This window comes from Toxorhynchites rutilus, chromosome 3, assembly GCF_029784135.1.
Source record: "Toxorhynchites rutilus septentrionalis strain SRP chromosome 3, ASM2978413v1, whole genome shotgun sequence".
Classification (NCBI taxonomy): domain Eukaryota; kingdom Metazoa; phylum Arthropoda; class Insecta; order Diptera; family Culicidae; genus Toxorhynchites; species Toxorhynchites rutilus.
Window position 1 is genome coordinate 62,804,162 of NC_073746.1, and position 12,489 is coordinate 62,816,650.

General features: G+C 39.7%; 2 protein-coding genes across 3 annotated transcripts in view; one reads left to right on the forward strand and one right to left on the reverse strand.

Moving 5' to 3' along the window:
* Positions 1–12,489, reverse strand: part of LOC129775040 (protein kinase C and casein kinase substrate in neurons protein 3) — a 116,116-nt gene that overhangs the window by 63,321 nt on the left and 40,306 nt on the right. The gene's annotated exons all lie outside the window — the stretch shown is intronic.
* Positions 2,134–4,419, forward strand: LOC129775042 (filamin A-interacting protein 1-like). Its single transcript, XM_055779216.1, has 6 exons — positions 2,134–2,367; positions 2,436–2,694; positions 2,766–3,121; positions 3,590–3,756; positions 3,820–3,956; positions 4,021–4,419. The coding sequence occupies exons 1-6, from the start codon at positions 2,265–2,267 to the stop codon at positions 4,361–4,363; spliced, it is 1,365 nt and encodes a 454-aa protein (XP_055635191.1). The 5' UTR covers positions 2,134–2,264; the 3' UTR covers positions 4,364–4,419.

Consider the following 12,489-nt stretch of genomic DNA (forward strand, 5'->3'; position numbering starts at 1 on the left):
TTTTTCTCAAAAATGCCTTCCACCCAAGCGTATTAAAACTTGAACAAGATGTATGCCGGTTGCATGTGTTCACAAGATTTCAAAAATACAACAATTTTTCAGTCGCTTCATTTGGCTGCCCAGGAAAACTCTCCACCCCCGTGTGTTGAAATACATAGAGATAGTTTCACGCGCGACAATCTATGGACTATGTTCCCGGCGTTTTCATGTACGCACTGATATCACTGTTATCACGATATCAAAAATACATTGGATTTTAAGGCTTACGCTTTCCGCAATTGTTGATATTTAATTTCACATCTCTATGAAATGGTTTTATCACTATTAATTCGTTGTATTGAATTTCATTTTCATTTTGCATCGTCCTAGAGCCTTATACCTAAACGAAAAAAAAACAAGAAGCAAGGGCAGTAAACTATGCCTTTGCTTAGGCAAACCAAGTAGCAACTTATACTCTGGTTTCGTGCGAATCGAATGCGCAAAATCGTTTGCTGCTTACTGTATTCTTACGATATGCACAATATTCGTATATTCAATGCAGAGCTTGTACTGACACGAAGAAGCGTAGTAGAAGAAATAGATTTTAAATGTGTTCGCACGGTACGAAAATATGTTGTCCCATGTCTTCATCCATGAATGGCAAAGAAGGCAGACGGCAAACGAAAATCAAAACCAATCACAAACAAAACGACGTTGTGCAGGAAAAACTGCCAACGATGTTGTTACTGATGTCGATGTTGTTTCTGTTTATGTTGCTGCTACCGCTTTTGTTATTTTCGTCCCAAAAATATTTTTTTTATATGACTTCTTTCAAACATTCACGTTTTCTTACTAAGCGAACGTTCGTGGATTCAATCGCAGAACTCGCCATTGATTGATCTTTTGATTGACCTTTTACATTATATTTTTCCTATTACTTCTACCAAAACTCGTCATTATAATATAAATTCATTTTCAAACACAACTTTCGCTCAACATTTTCGATTCACTTGCAAATAACATGTTTCTCCGTTACATGGAAAACTTGTTTTATACCGAAAAGCAATTTTTCATTCATAATTTTTATTTTCAAAGCGCTTTATTCCACCTGAGAATTTATTGCCATTTTCGCTTCACACCAACGGCATACGAAGCTTAATACCGCAAACGCGAAATCCAACTGGGTTAACAACGATGTAGAACATATGGGAATTATTTTTTTTCGAAGATTTTCAAAGATTTCAAAATTTTAACCATAACATAACATTGATCTACGAGCAGAGACGAATACAACAAAATAAAGACGGCAAATCAGACCATCACTTCCTCGGGTTTTGCGCTTACCAAAACAATTAGCCTTCCACTTTTTATTTATCATGATGTAATTGTAGAAAATATGGAAATTGAATTTTCCGACCTTCCTTCAGAGTTTTCCGAAAATTTTGCCATTTTTCTCTCCGCTATATTGATCTATGGGCAGAGACGAACACAACAAAATATAGTCGGCTCAAATCGGACCATCCCTTCCTTAGGTTTTCCACATCTTCCTGTTAAACATTGTATTACGTCAAAATACGTGGGCATTTTTCTCAGAAAAGTTGAAATAAATTTAGAGGTTTCAGAAAAATCTTTTTTTTTACGGTAGAACCTTATTTCATTGAATTTATACAAAAGTATTCAGTATTACAACGACGTGCTTTTTACAATTTGTTGTCGTATTTATTTTTGGTATGGATGGTCGGATATATTCTCTCTTGAACTATCCTCTTGTCTTACCACACTAATAATCTTTTATTTATACTAAGTACCGTTATATATTATTCATAGGACTATTAATTCGTGAATAGGTGGACTTGACTTCAAGGTCCGTTAAGAAAAATTGTAAATAGATACATTGTTGAATAAAGTATATGACTTGTATGATTCCTTCCTGTGGTGGCTGGGAGCAGATATACGACTCTAAAAGGTTGAGAGTTAAAAAAAGAAAGAAGAAACATCTTTTAACCAAAGTAATACTCGTTGTCAAAAGTTGATCATAACAATGACAAAACTGCACAAAATCCACTCAGAATTAATTTTTCATCCACAGTATTCACCGGATCTGGTTCCCAATGGTTCCATAAAAAAAGAGATTTGCCTGGAATGAAGAAGGGAAAACTGCAGGAACATGTGTATACATTTTTTTAATTTAATTTTACATCATAGCAATCGAGCCAGTCATTTTTAAGCGTCATTCGAAATTGTGAGTCTAAACTTCAGGGAACCAAATTCAAGTTAACATCAAAATGGCCGGTAGAAATTCAAACACCGAACCAATGACCTCAATCATCGACACATTAGATACCCTCGAGAATACCCTCAGTAATTTGGAGCTAGATATTCGTAATGGTATGTTGTTTCCCATTGGTTTTCTCAACGGAACGAACACTTATCGAAGAAACTCCAAATTATTCCAGAACTCAACGCCCAGCGATTACTGCAACAGTGTCAACTTAACCTCGCCTCGAAATGTCAAGACAGCCCTCGGATCTCATACCTAGTGGCTGATGGATCAAGCAAGAGATCATCCACTAGCTCGATGCAAGGGAGCGGGTGTAATTGTCGATGCAATCAAGCACTCGTGATTTATTTGGACCAGTTACGACAAGCGAAGAATGAACAGGAAGAACTTCTGCAGAAGCTTAGGATCAGGGAAGAGCAGACACAGTTGTATCGGTAGGCTTCCACCATCTCATGCCTGGTGGATTCATTCAATCCACTGTTTTATTTTTCTATCCAAAACCCAGCTGCAAATTGATGGAATCCAACGCCATCGTGGAGCATCAAAAGCAGGAGATACGAGACTTCAAAGAGAACGAAAAACTTGTGACCCAACAAATCAAAGTCGCGCTTGAGGAAGAAAATCGAACGCTCATGGACGAAATTAACCGGCTCAAGGGGCTGCCAGATGAACTGCGAAAGCAGCAGTATGCCCTCAAGCAAGCCAACAGGGAACTGCAGGACACTAAGTGCACCCTCAAAGCACTCATGGAGGACATCGAGTCCGGGCTGGAGACGTGCGAAAATATTTCCGGTGAGCTGCAGCAGGAACGAAAGCGTGCCTTCCGCACACTGAATGAGATTGACGATGAAAAGCGAAAAGGTGAGTGAAAATGTGGGACACAGAAAGCCCTCCCCGTTGCTTACATTTGCCGTTGTTGTTGTTGTTGTTGTTGTTGTTCGACGGGGCTGACAACGGAATCTCATCCATTTGCATAATAAAACAACAAACGGCGAAATTGTTGCACTGCTGCTCGTTTGTCACCACCGTTGGTCGACCGAAAGAACTAACAAAAGATTTGAAAAACTGATAATAATAATAATAATAATAATGCGGTGAAAGAGGAAAGAGGGGCAGGGGTTTGATTGTCGGATTAGTACCACGGGCAAAAATGGTTATTATCTCCATTCCCATTCCACGGCGCGATTCGCTCGGTTCAGGGGACCGCGTTCTGATTCGGGTATTGTTATGATAATGTTTTAGGACACCGGTTTTACCCGATAGAGATAGTAACGAAAGCGTTGTTCTCTATTTTCCCTTTTCATGTTGAATATTTGATCCGCTGTGCAGTCATGACCTGGGTTGCGAAATATGGTGAGCTAAAGCAGCAATACGATTCTGCGCTCGCGCAGAAGCAATCTGTGGACGAGCTGAGCACGGCGCTGGAAGAGAAGACTTTCATCCTGGAAAATCTAACGAAGGAATATGACGCACTCAAAGAAGAAAGTGTTGCACTCGTAAGTGTTTCTGGGTGCTGAAGGTTAGAATATATATAAATAATATTCCTTTATTTCCCCAAGATGACGACAGTCGAAGCTCGGAACGAAAAACAGCGAACGGAATTGCAGGAGCGTGTGCTAGAGCTAGAATGCGAGAATCTTCGCCTCAAGATCGCCCTGGAAGATCAGAGTTACAAGACGTCGGACGCATCCCATAAGTACTGTCATAAAATCCATTTTCGTCTTAAAATAATGTATAATCTTGTTCCGTATTCTTCGAAGCATGCATCGAGAGCTGTTGCAGTTGGAGCAGAAATTTACCGAAGCACAGGACGAAATCGCCGCTATGAAACGATTCAACGAGGCGGCGGCTGCCGCTGCTGAGTACGGAAAACGCCTGAAGAGCATTCCAGAAGATGCGTCACAAACAAACGTGGAAAGATTGAGCGCTCCGTTCTGCAGCCATTGCGTTGTCGATAATACTTCTGCGAGCTTGCTACCACCAACAGTGGAAGAGGTTAGTTCGCTAAAAATATTCGACAATGATCACATGGAACATGGAAACGACGAAGATAACGAGGGCGGGGAAGTAGCAGTTGAGTCGATCACTGGTTCGAAATCATGAAACACGTAAAGATAATTTCTACTTTTTTGATTGAATAAAAAAAGAAGAATCCCTCACAGGAGAATTTGGTTCAGTTTCAATGTTGGTACGAACGAGATCTACAGGTGTCGACTACCAGAAAGATTTCTGAGCAGAGTTCCAATGTTATGTAGACTTGCCAGACGATGTTGTGGAAGAGATTGCTCGAATATAGTCAAAGTAGTTTTGACCTATACAGATCGACGATTTATTGATGTAGGACTACGTCTTTCATTTCTATAGTGGGATGCAAGTTCAAAGTTCCGAAAACGAGAGCGTTACGCCGGAGCAACAAGCCTTATTCCCGTATCCACTTACACTTACATTCTCACTAAGTTACATCTCACTTCACTTTTTTGCACCTATTCCGGTTTCCACCGATCGTGAAGTGTAAAAATGAATTCGGTGTAGAAAGTGGAGTGGAACCCAGAATGACCCTCGGAGTTTTTCTGGTTTCCACCACACTCTCTTGTCAGGGTAAACAGAGAGATTTCTTGTATTTTGTTTTCACGTTTATTTGAGAGAAGACGTAATTGAAAATGAACACAGGGTCATTCTAGTTTCCACTCCACTTTTGTGTTCAATACACGGAGTTTATGTTTACACTTCACGATCTGAGGGTGCAAAAAAGTGAAGTGAAGATGCATACGTAGTGAAAACGTAAGTGTAAGTGGATGCGGGAATAAGGGCGCCTATGTTCATTTCCAATGTCGTTTCTAGGGGAAATATCAGTTGTATTTTGTTTTGGTTATCTACGAGTAGTGGACGAGTTGTGTCAAAAAAGAATATGATCAGCCACTACGATGAGTACGAGGAATCGAGAGCGTGTAAACCAGAATAACATCGATGGATGAACTCGGTGTGTTCATAATGAATTCTACCAAATGTTTACAGTTGCGTGTAAACCGGAATAAGGTTGTACTCCTTTCACATTGTTTTCACGTGTAGTGTATTCGGGAATAAGGCCCTATGAGCCTTAGTACATCCTAAACAACTGAACGAAATGGTATGATGAGTACTTCATTCGAAAGATAAAATGTCTACGCGTTATATAGTTGTTACTTATTGATCCGAAAACATGTTTCAATAGCTTTAAAATTGCTGTTTTGAAAAACATGCTATTGATATCACACGTATATGTATATAAGCGGGTGCCCACTCGAAAATCCACTTGGTTATTATTACGCAGCGGTTGATGTACTTTCGCTGGAATTTGTTTGTTTTCCTAACACAAGATGCGGATACTTTTGCACTCGCATGCATTTCTGCAGATCGAAATGAGTTTCATCAACAAAGATTTCAAAAAGAAAAGGAGTCTTGGAAAATCGGCATTGCAAATGTATGCAAGGTGTAGGTTTTTTTTGTACCCGCATGCATTTTTGCACTCCGGAATGTGTGCGAACTTCGAAAGCGGTATCAACACAACACTTTGGCTCGGTTATTCAAGACTGCCTTGGAAGATATTCCTTAATGTCTTCAGCTCACTGAACTTCTACTGTTCTACCGTTCCGTTTGGCTAAATGTTGTTAACAATTGGTGGCGATCACGTCGATAACGTCGATTGAGCAATATACGTTCAACTTACATGTCGAAATCAAAACTGAGTGCCTGGAGTTCATCAAATCAGTCCACGAGAAGCACGTTCACTTGGGAAATGCAATAACTTCAAAAGGAAATGTAAAATACATTGAACCGTTGACATATTTTGGTAGTCCACGATAAATGAACGAATTGTTTTATTGAATCACTGGTTTAATCAATAAATTAATCAAAACATTGAAACGGCAACGGTGGTCCTACGTCATCATTGCGGTTATATCTCAGGTATATCCCAACCATAGTTTTTGTGGCTGATTACTCTATACGTTATTGGCCTATTTTTCATGGACGTTTCAATAGAATTTGTAGAGTCTATAATCACAATTTTTCTGGGCGGGTTTCTCTCGAAACTTCGCTAGAACAATTAAATTTCTGCCATTGCTTATTATGGTAATACGGTTCCTGTTGAATTACTCTAAATACTATTGTCAGTTTGATGTTATTTTTTTGTGGTATCGGCTGAGTTGATTTTCTATCGCATTTTGCTAATTAAATAAAAGGAATTGCTTTCATGTTGTTGTCTACAAGTAACAATGAATATCTTGTAAAACCTGTCCACGTTAAATTTCTGACACTTTTCTTTCAGTGGACTTAACTGTGGATCGGAAGGTTGGAAGCGGAACTAATCGAAAAGTATGCTCCCGGCAGATGGACCGAAAGGAGGTTGCCATCATTGCTAAGGTGCTCTACACCCAGTTTTTGCAAAACTGTTCATGCACCCTAATGGACGATGAAACTTATGTTCTCGAAGACTTCGAACAACTTCCGGGTCTTGCTTTTTATACTGCAATGCGAAGGAATGCCGTAGCCGAATGTTTCCGGACCAAGAAGCAGTCTGAATTCCCCAAAAAGTACTTGGCAGGCCATAAGCAGTTGTGGCCGAAAATCCAAATCTTTCGTCTCTATCCGCACTATCAACAAAGATTTCTACGAGAAGGAATGTCTCCAGAAGCGGTTGCTACCATTCATAAGAAGCCACGACTCTCCGGCGTTGTTTTGGCCAGATTTGGCCTCTTGTCACTATGCAAAATCCATCCTGGAATGGTATAATGCACATGAGGTCAAATATGTGCCAAAAACAAAAAATCCACCGAACTGTCCAGAACTTCGCCCAGTGGTATAGTATTGAGCTCTGATTAAGCGAAAACTATTCGAAACTAAGAAGAAAGCGAATGGCATTAATGATTCCAAGAGGAGATGGAAAAGCGCCACCGCCAGATACTGTACGGAACCTAATGGCAGATGTTCCAAGCCAGGAAAGTTCGTGAATTTTACAGACAACGTAATTAACATCGCTTTCCTTGTTTTAGAAAACTTTCCTTGTTTTAGAAAACTTTCCTTGTTTTAGATATAAGTCCATTTTACTGAAATATACAATCGGTTTTGTTGTATTACGTAAATTTTTGTTTTACTGGCATCATCTTGGTGTCCGAAATTTAACGTGGACACTCTTTATCTGTTCTGTGCATGACATTGACCCAGTATCAACAAATTCCAAAATGAGCCAGAATGAGAAATTTAATTTAATCGAAATATTCCCCCTGGACTGGCGCCATGTTACAAATGGTTCCAAGTTCGTTAACGTTAGATATAGGAATTTCATTACTGGTAAAACCGGTAAATTACCGATAAAAAATACTTTGAAATAAACCATTTTCTTGAAGAAACAGCTTTTATTGATAATGATTAGTGGACAAGAAAACATTTTGCTAGTTTTTGCTATTTAGTTTATTGGTTAAAGTGATGCTTAGGGACAAAAGGAATGTTAATTTTGTAATCTTCTAATCTAGATCGAAACTCTTTAACGAAAATTCCAGAAGAGGAAAACGTACATTCAGCGTCCAATTATGTTGGGCGTACAGTACGAAGAGCATTGAATACCACTGCCATGTATTTACCTCTGATGGCCTCTGTACAAAAATTCTTGTCTGAAGGTTTTCATCAATCCGTTTATAGACGTTGAGCTTGGACTTGCTTGATGCTATACTGTTCTGCAGATTCTGCATCGTCCAGATGATTTTCCCTCCTGTTGTCCAACTACTGAATCATAAACGTCAAATTTTATCAAGTCACGAACAATTTCAAATGCCTGCTTGATTAATAAAGTCCCTGACGTTTGATAGAAGACGCCGAAGTCTTCATATATTCATATACGCGAACAAATGTGCACATACGAAACGTTCTTCTGCAATCCTTTCGATCAGGGCTTCGAGCAGCTGCTCCGATAACTGTTCTAGCATAAATTGCGTTTCGACGTCAACTTCATAAAGGGTGCAGTTCATCCGGCATAGCAGTTCAACAGCGGCCAGGACTGGTACCAGGAGATCTACCTATTCCTTTATCGTTGTCAGTTCTTCATCGCTGAAGCTTATCATGTGTCTCGTTTTCGGATCGAGCAGCGATTTTTGAACTGAAGATCGGAGATTGTAGAATCGGCGCAACACTGCCAGTTGGTTTTTTGGATCTTATTTTGATTCTCGAGTAATATTACAAAACGGCATAAAGGCGAATTTTATTTATGGTGTAAAAATGAAAATTACCGAAATTACCGGTTAATGATTTGTAAAATTACAGGTACTTCGGTAATGAAAAATGACCCGGTATTACTGGTAAAACCGGTTAACAATCCCTAGTTAGATAGAACTATGAAATACAGACAGTACAAATTTGAAACTTAGGGACAATATTTATCTATTTATCGCCAGCATACCTAACCAAAGCACCCTCACAGCTAACACCCGCTGGAATTCGAGTTCAATGCTTGCCATCAATCGATGACACTAATCACATAGACACAACAGTTCGGCGCACGAACATGATTCATTGTTATGACGAACCTATCCGGCAAGCAAAACATTCACGTCAGCACGGTTCCACTACTATATATACAAGATGTCAAAGACAAGTTAGACCTCGCTAATTAGCTTTGGAGGCGCATTGGGTCCTCACGCAGCTCTTCTCGGTAATTGAAGTGGAAGAAAATGAAAATCTATCGGTCTGAACAGTTCCCCCACACATCGCGAAACGTGTGAACTGTGTGTAGACGACTGCTAGAACACATTGATTCTTGAAAAACAATAGGGAGAGATACGCGCCTCCTCGGCATGAGATCAATTAACACACCAGCCAGCCAGCCAGAAAGCCAGCCAGGGTGAAGATCATCTCCGGCGATAATTCATTCACGTTTCTGCCTTGCTCGGTCACCACAGTGTAACCACCACTCATTAAAAAAAATCGTAACGCAAAAACAAACAGCTTCATTTATCGACTAGACAACATATAAAACACACGCACTAATTGTTTTCAGGCACTCAAGCCTGCCCCAGCCCCGGTGTCTTATGTAATTACAATTAAACGGAGAATGGAGCGTAAAATGTGTACAACCATTTCACACTTGTCCCGCTGGTGAATTATACTATCCAGCTTCATGTGACTGCCAAATGCTCTCAGCAGTATTCAAAGCATTCTCGGTCATTCGAGTTCAACCGATGTTCCACATACGTTTCAATTGATGGTGAACCATCCGCACGGGGTTAATGCATCGAGGAATTTGCACGCGGGTGTTCTCTCCGCCGGATGAGTCTACCAGTGTTCACATATATTTCTACCTCTGTTGTTGAAGCACACTTCAGCACGATACCCACTGAAACATGGTTCAGTAGTTCACCCGAGAGAAATCGATAGCGAATCCGATGATTGTTTCATATAGGTCAGCCTCCGAGGGACGCACACTCCCTCGAGGCATTGACCAAAATGATACGATTGGAAAAACAGAGTTGTTTGAAGGATGTGGTCCTATACGATTTGTCCCAAGCTCATTAATAACAAAGCAGCGTAAATTAACAGATATATTATTCGTCCATTCATTTGGGATGTGCTTCAGTATTGGAGAAATGGGTGCGCATTAGGGTGTCAATGAATGTATGGGAAAAAATCGACCCTAAAAATTCAAAAAGTTACCCTTCACAAAATGCTCATCACCTCTAAAAAACATCATATGCCAAATTTCAGCTCAATCGGACTTAAGAGAGAGTGGGGCAAAGCTGTCAAAATTTGAGTTTTTTGAAAATCGAAAAATTACCCAAGGGGGGGTGTAAAGGAAATCGGGGTTTCCGAAAAAAAAAATGTTCAATGCCAAATGGCATAAAACGTAGAAATCTAGTGTCATCACGTAAAAAAATTGTCAAAAATCGGCACTCTGGGACATACGAGTACGAAACGAAAACTATGGTTTTGGGTGCCAATAAAAATAGTTATCTCGATTTTTCATCCGGAACTTGCCACGAAATGTTGATTTGCACGATAATATACCCTATGCAAAATATAGGGTTGGGGAAAAAGAAATGTCGTATTTCTGATCGAAATTTGACGCTTTATTTAACATACTTAAAATTATCCAATTCAAGTCAAATATGCACCGTTTTGTTCGCAAACTTGTTTCCATTTAGAAGGCAACTTCATTATCCTCCCCTTATAAAAGCCCCCTTCTTATTTGCAAAAAACTCAGACATCCAGTTTTCGCAAGCCTCTTTTGAGGCCATCTTAGTATCACCAAGAGCATTTTGCATGGACCGGAAGAGATGATAATCACTTGGAGCCAGGTCCGGACTATACGGTGGGTGCAATAGGACATCCCATCCGAGCTCCCGTAGCTTCTGGCGGGTCATCAAAGATGTGGGAGGCCGAGCGTTGTCCTGATGGAAAACAACACCATTCCTATTGATCATTTCTGGCTGCTTCTGATCAATCGCCTGCTTCAAACGGTCCAGCTGCTCACAGTAGAGAACCGAGTTGAGGGTCTGGCCATAGTTGAGCAGCTCATAGTGGATGATTCCCTTCCAATCCCACCAAACACACAGCAAAACTTTCCTGGTCGTCAATCCGGGCTTGGCGATGGTTTTTGCCGGCTCACCGCGCTTCGACCACGACTTTTTTTCGCTTTAGGTTGTCGTACGTGATTCACTTTTCACCACCAGTCACCATCTTCTTCAAAAATTGGTCGAGTTCGTTCCATTTCAGCAGTGCATCGCAGGCGTTGATTCGGTCTAAAAGATTTGTTTTGCGTTAACTCGTGTGGCACCCATACATCCGGCTTTTTTTGGAATCCAATCTTCTGCAAATGGTTCCAAACGGTTTTATGGTCTATACCCAGTTCCTGGCCAATCGAGCGAGTGCTCACATGCCGGTCTATTTGGATGATTTCAACGATTTTATCGGCTTCCACGACGATTGGCCTACCAGTACGGGGTGTATCTTCGACAGCCACTACGAACGAAATCGATCAAACCAACGCTGTGCTGTGCGAATCGTTACAGTATCGGGTCCATAAACTACACGAATTGTTTCGGCCGCCTTCGTTTCAGTTTTACCTCGCAGGTAGTGAAAACATAAAATATGGCGAATTTCTTGCTTGGTGGACTCCATCTTTGACGCGCTATAACTTGAGACTGAAAATGACAATCACAACACTGTCAAAACGACACTTGTAGCACAGATTGTAGTGTCTTTAAATAACCGTATAGTATGACCCAATGCGATAAGTACAATACAAGATATGTTTAAGTGTTGCCATATATTGACAATATACGACATTTCTTTTTCCCCAACCCAATATTAGCTCATTTGGACTTTATTTACTCGTGTCGCTAAAATTTGAGTTTTTTGAAAACCGAAAAATCACCAGAAATCGGGGTTTTTAAAAAAGTTGTTGGTGCCAATTGTCTTAAAATAAAATTGCGTGACACGTCGAGATTTGCAGTAATCTCAATTTTTTTTTTTATCAAAAATCGATTTTCCAGGCGGAAAACCACTAAGTGCCACATTTTTTTCGGACAAAAAAAATCGAGATAACTGTAAATTTCGACGAGTAATGCAATTTTAAGGCATTTGGCACCTTTTTTTTTTTTTTGCAAACCATGATTTTCGGTGATTTTTCGTTTAAAAAAAAACTCAAATTTTAACGTTTGTGACACCATTAAATGAAGTCCGAATGAGCTAATATTTTACACAGGGTATATTAACTTGCAAATCAACATTTCATAGCAAGTTCCGAATGAAAAATCGAAATAACTATTTTCATTGGCACCCAAAACCATACTTTTCGCTTCGTATTCCGAAAAAAACTAAAAAAACAAAATACCGATTTATGACAAAAAAGTTGTTTTCGAGATGACACTAGATCACGACGTTTCATGCCAATTTAAGACATTCGGCACCAAATTTTTTTTTTCGAAAACCACGATTTCCACGATTTTTGTGAAATGTTTTTTAAGAATGAAAAGGAGAGCATGAACGTGAACCTATATCCTAAAATCGTAGTAAACATGATTGTTTCTATCAATCAAATAAAAGCTGTACATTTTATTTCTAATTATATATTATTTTTTCTGCCTTCTCTCGTTGCTGCTCTAATTTAGATCGTCGTTTGACATTTAAAGGACCTGCATCGAAACTGAAATCGGTTTTAACTCTGAAGATGAGATCTTAAGTTAGGATCAGGGTTTGAAATT

Coding starts and splice junctions, on each gene's coding strand:
- LOC129775042 (XM_055779216.1), top strand. CDS start 2,265: ATGGCCGGTAGAAATTCAAACACCGAACCAATGACCTCAATCATCGAC. Junction 2,368..2,435: donor GGAGCTAGATATTCGTAATG/GTATGTTGTTTC, acceptor AAATTATTCCAG/AACTCAACGCCCAGCGATTA. Junction 3,122..3,589: donor TGACGATGAAAAGCGAAAAG/GTGAGTGAAAAT, acceptor TCCGCTGTGCAG/TCATGACCTGGGTTGCGAAA.